We start from the raw sequence: 5487 nt of genomic DNA, 5'->3' as shown, positions 1-5487 counted from the left end.
CCTACACGAGAATAGCAGCCCCCAAACCCATTTCCTAGGTCCAGCCCTTGAATTGGTTCTGCTGATGGGTGTGTCACGTGGGCCTCAGATTTAAAGAACCTTAGCTGAGATGCACATGACCCCTCTGCCTGAGGGTCAGGGGACAAGAAAATATCTGGCTCCTTACACCCTGGGTGCTCACCAGTGGATCCCCGCCCCCCTCCCCGCCCCGACCCTGGACCTTACCACAGGGCGGGAGAAGTGGTCCTCAGACAGACCGAGATCCATCACACGCTCAGCACAGTGGAACTCCGGCTCCCCAGGGGCCAGCTCAGGCAGGGTCTCTGGAGTGAGCGTGTGCAGGTGTGGAAGGCAACAGAGAGAAGTCAGTCTGCCTTTTCCCAGGGGAAAGCTGGGTGGCTGGGGGTCAGAAGGGCCCCTGAGACTCAGGGAGCCACAGGAGGTGCTGAGAGAAGCCTAGCCCTGCCCATTTGCAAAGGTACGTGTGGAGAGAAGGAAGCTCCGGGGGAACCAGCACCCCCACCGCAGGAACCAGGAAGGGCGGTGGTGCTGCTGTGAGGGTCACATGGCCCACCCGCCCTCCACCCCCCCCCAGCACCCACCTTCTGAAGCGACGTCTGGGGCCTCCTCGCCAGCCCTCGGCTCATGCCGCCCGGCCCCGAGCTGCTTGTTGAAGGGGTTGAGGTGGGCCTGCCGGAACCGGGCCAGCTTCTCGTCATATTCCATAGCATCCCACCTGCAGGGCGGGGCAGGGGGGCAGAGGTGAGCCGACCGCATCCAGCTCACCCATCCCCCCGCTCTGCCTTTCGGGGGTTTCGGAGGGATGCCTGGTCTCGTTCACTCTCCACGGGGGTCTGGCTGGAGGCCCCCCCCACCACAGCCTCCTCCCTCGGCCAGTCCCCAAACCAGCGCAGCCCCTCACCCAGGCCTCCTGGTGGTCCCCTCAGGGGTGATGACATCCAACACACTCCCAACACTCACCGGCAGGGACAGAAGGAGGACTTGACCTATCCCAGGGTGCCCTGCAGGACAGCCTCCCAGCACAGGGTCCGCGGGTCCCAGGTTCCTCATTCAGTTCTAGTCCAGCCCGCCCTCACTGCCCACTGAGGGCTCACTGCCCCCATGACACCCACACACCCACCAGTACTCAGTTCCTCACTCCTGGCCCACAAACAGGGACTCCTTCCCCATCAGACCACCCCAAATCACAGCCCGACCACAACTCAGTGATGACCGCCAGAGCGCGGTCTTGGAGACCCTGGAGCCAATGCCGGACCCAGGCCATCGCTGCCACCTGCACGAGGCCTTGGGCAGGGCCCTTCCCGTGGCCTGGGCTCCCACGGACACTCCCTGTGACTTGCATCAGTGACCTCATACCTTGGGATCCCAGGAAAGAGGCAGGAAGCGCCTATGTCACTGCCTGCACTGCTTCCCCTCCTGAGGGCTCAGCAAACTGCACACAGGGCTGCTGCTGGCTCCCACAGAGGCAGGGCTGTGGCTGGGGGCAGTTTACATCCCGGTCCCCACACCTAACTGGCTGGGCCACATTCCTTAGCCTCCAGGGAGAAAGGGATCTATAGGAAGTAGGGTGTTTTAAAAAAAAAGTATTTGTACTAAGTGCCTTGGGTGTGGGTTATGCTTTCTCTACACGTTTACAGTCAGAGGTAATTCCTAACTATAAAAGACAATCCGCCCTGGCCTGTTTGGCTCAGTGGATAGAGCATCAGCCTGAAGACTGTAGGATCCGGGTTCAAGTCCAGTCAGGGCACATGCCCAGGCTGCGGGCTCGATCCCCAGTAGGGGGCGTGCAGGAGGCAGCTGATCAATGATTCCTTCTAATCACTGATGTTTCTCTCTCTCTCTCCCTCTCAATTCCTCTTTGAAATCAATTAAAAATATATATATATTTTTAAAAGACAATCCCATGATTCTTACCTGCCCTCCCCCAAGAAAGAGAACTGAGCACAGAGGAACAGCCCTACCCGGGGTCGCCCCCACCCTGCCCAGTGCACTGTGAGGAACCCCCACCCCCTCTGGGACCTGTTCTCCTGTCCGACCTCCTGTCCTGGCAGCTCCAGTCGGGCTGAGCCTAGCACCACGGACTGTCCGCCCCCGGTCAGGACAGGGGAGGCCCAGGCGCATGGGCTCAAGCCCCCTCTTATTACCTGACGGCTTTAAGCAGCTCACACAGGGCGTTTAGACCCTGATGCCCAGTGACCCCCCACCCCCCCATGGCAGGTGCCAGTGTCCTGGGAAGCACCCTAACACTCCTTCCTTGGTGAGGAGTCTTTGCTGGAACAGACTCCATTCAGGCCCCGGACCCTCCCCAGCCCGTCTGTGCCTTCCTGGTGAAATCAGCTTTAGCAGGATTGCTAAGTCAGTCGTTTTGGCAAGAGTCCCTCCCTCACCCTCATCCTGACTGGGTTCCTCGTTCCTCTCCCGCCCCCGCCTCAGCTCTCAGAGATGTTAGGTCTGTTTAGCCAGAATCCCCTGCACACTTGACGTTAGCGCTTAGTAGTTTTCATCCACTGACCCACCCTGCCCCTGGCTATAAATCCAGTGGCCAATGCTGTCTTCGGAGTTCAGTTCCCTACAGAGGTTTCTATCCCCTATTGCCATCCTCCTGAATAAAATACGTTTTTACTGCTTTAGCAACAGCACGGGTCTGCTTTTATGTTGATAGTGAGGAACCCTAGTGTGTTTTTTAAATTTTTTTATTTGTATTTTCAGAGAGGAAGGGAGAGAAACATCAATGATGAAAGAGAATCATTGATCAGCTGCTTCCTGCACGCCCCACACTGGGGATCAAGCCGCAACCCAGGCATGTGCTCTGACCGGAATCGAACCTGGGACCCTTCAGTCTACAGGCTGACGCTCTATCCACTGAGCCAAACTGACTCGGGTGGGAACCCTGGTTTTCATCTTATCACATGATTTCCCAGCAGCTAGATGTTGTCATGTGACCATGTTCTGACCAATAGGATGTAAACAGAAAGCTCTCCTGAGACTTCTGGGAATTGTTCGTCAAAGGAGGGGTGCCGCTCTCCATCTCTTCCTGCCTCTTGCTGTCTGGGATGCAGATGTGAGGGGTGGAGCTGGAACAGCCACTTGGGTTGTGACATAGAAGCCCTGTGTTGCTCACCCTGGGTCTTGCTTAAAATGAGAAAGAAAGAAACCTGTTTCAAGCACTGCTATTGGGAGGGGAGTTCTGTCTTTTGAGGCCAGAACAGATCCTAACCTATCACTCCAGCATCCTCCTGGAAATCACAGAAATTGGCCTTATTCAGATCCCAGCTCTGTGAGCGCCTCACTGTGTGTCCTTGGGCAAATGCCTAAACCTTCTGTGGACGAAAGGGGCCACACGCTGACCTGACCAGCTCAGGGGAGGCCTGCATGGCGGTCTTGCAAACTCAGAGACCTAAAGTCACCACAAAGGATGGTCTGAAATTAAACTTTAACTAAAAGCAGTGATGGTGGGCAGTTATGTCCTACGCCAGTATCTTCACTGACAAGGTCAACCTTTACCTTAACTGAGCCTATCTGTCTTTTTGCATCTATGATAACATATCCTTGAAATGTCTGGGTAACTTGTGACTTCCCTTTACCTGGAGCCCCTGGGGCACAACCAAATGTGCTGGGCCCAGGACAGAGACCACAGATTCCTTCATCATCATGTTAATTGATCCTGCACCCACCTAAGCATGTGTCCATCATTTTACTTTTTATCCAATCCCAGGGGTTTCCCTGCTTTGCTTATCCCTCCTCCTTAATCTATCACCAATGAATTCCATGTAACCCACCTACGTCCCTCCTTTGACTGGAATGTATAAATGCAGATGTAACCCCACCATTCTCCGGAGCATTATCGGAGCGTTATCTCAATCAATCCGTTTAGGTTCTGCTTCCCGGTACATGTCAACAGTTTGGCTCCAATAAACTCACAGATTCTTTACAGGTTTCAGTGGTTTTTTTACGTTAACACTTCCTTTGCTTCCAAGTTCCCATGTTTTAAATGGGGATAATAATGGTGCCAACTGTATGGTGTTATTGTTACAATTACATCAGTTAAATCCAGTTCTGAGCACCCTGGTCAGCACATAGTAGGCATCCCGTAGATACTGGGTAAAACTCATCACGGCTACTACTATTATCGAGAAGCAGACAGACCTGACTGACACCCTGCCTCTCCCAGTGATGAGCCACGTGACCCCATTTTCTTGTCATAAATAAAGAAGGGAGCATGCCTACCTCCCGGGGTGGGTGGGAGGACTGAGTACGTGTACACGGCGGCAAAGTACTGTCCAGAGTTGCTGCTGATCAGACGGACACTGCCATCACAGACAGCCCGCCCCGGGGTCTCTGCCTGGAAACCTCACGGCATCTAAAGTATGGCCAGAGTGCTCTGTACAAATCCGTGCGGGTGCCCGACGACGGTGATGCTTTATATAAAATATGGCCAGAGGAGCCCTGGCCATGGGTCAGGGCACGTGCCAGGAGGCAGCAGATCAATATTTTTCTCTCTCTCTCTCTACCACTCCCTTCCTCTCTGTCTAAAAACAACAACAAAAATATATGTAAAAATCTATGGCGAGAGGAATCAGAGGCAGGAACAACTCAGCTCTGCCCAGCAGCTCTCGTGGGCTGCCAGCTAGCTCCCCTGCAAAAAGCGCTCTCACTCACCTCCGTGGGCGGTGCCAGCCCCAGGCCTGGCACAGAGGCTTGGATACATGAGCGGAGTGACCTCACCTCTCGCCTCCATTGCCCTCCTGACAAGCTGGAGAATCATATTTTCCTCTGGGCGGCCAGGGGTGGATGGATGCTATTCTCACACAGGGGCCCAGGCACACCAGCTACCCCCACTGCCCACCAGGGTCACCCCACAGCGTCCAGGCCTCCCAGAGGAACAGTCCGAAGGCAGAGACTGGGAGGAATAAAGAAAACCGGCCACCAGTGCCTGCCCCTCCGGAGAGCGCCCCTCCCGTGGGGGCAGAGGGCTCCCTGACCAGCAGTGAAAGAAGACCCAGGGACACAGCCCAGGGCTCCTGGGGTGTGGGGGCGGCAGGCTGAGACTCAGACGCCCTCACCGGGACTGGACATGTCCTGCCTGTGGCTGGAACACCAGGCCCTCATCACCCCCCGCCCCCCCAGGTCCCCAGCATTCCTCCCGGAGAGGCAGGCTCCCCATCCATCCCGTCTGCTCACACCTTGAAGGAGGCGCCAGGAGCAGCAGGAGCAGCCGCAGGTCACTGCCCCTTTAAGACTGTTTGTCCCTGAAGCCGGGCGGGGCGGCCACCCCCAATGGTACCTCCTCCACTTTCCCTCCAAACAACCGGCATCCGCTCGGGGACCCGCACTGCCAGCGCCCAGGGGGGCAGGTCTGTTTCCTGCCACCGCCCCACCATCTGACAGGCGAGGAAACTGAGGCTCGGAGTGGCCCGGCCTCCGCGGCGGGTGGCACAGCCATGCGGGTCCCTGGGGCCTCACGGG

At 56.4% G+C, this 5487-nt stretch overlaps 1 protein-coding gene across 5 annotated transcripts in view; it reads right to left on the bottom strand.

The window, feature by feature from the left end:
* DEF8 (differentially expressed in FDCP 8 homolog (mouse)) overlaps positions 1-5481 on the bottom strand; it is a 15704-nt gene extending 10223 nt beyond the window's left edge. For 2 of the 5 annotated variants that reach the window (XR_001515972.1, XM_015572107.1), the window contains exons 1-3: positions 5306-5387; positions 603-736; positions 226-323 (exon numbers count right to left, since the gene is read on the bottom strand). Coding sequence is in view for 4 of the 5 variants with exons in the window: in XM_015572107.1 (XP_015427593.1) it covers positions 226-323; positions 603-726 (222 nt within the window). In the remaining variant the exon portion in view is untranslated. The other 3 variants (XM_006754835.2, XM_015572097.1, XM_015572100.1) reach the window with 3 other exon arrangements.
* Between the last annotated feature and the right edge of the window lie 6 nt (positions 5482-5487).

The sequence above is a fragment of the Myotis davidii genome, unplaced genomic scaffold (genome assembly GCF_000327345.1).
Source record: "Myotis davidii unplaced genomic scaffold, ASM32734v1 scaffold1453, whole genome shotgun sequence".
NCBI lineage: Eukaryota > Metazoa > Chordata > Mammalia > Chiroptera > Vespertilionidae > Myotis > Myotis davidii.
Note: the sequence above shows the minus strand (reverse complement) of the source record. Positions and strands in the feature narration are given on the sequence as shown.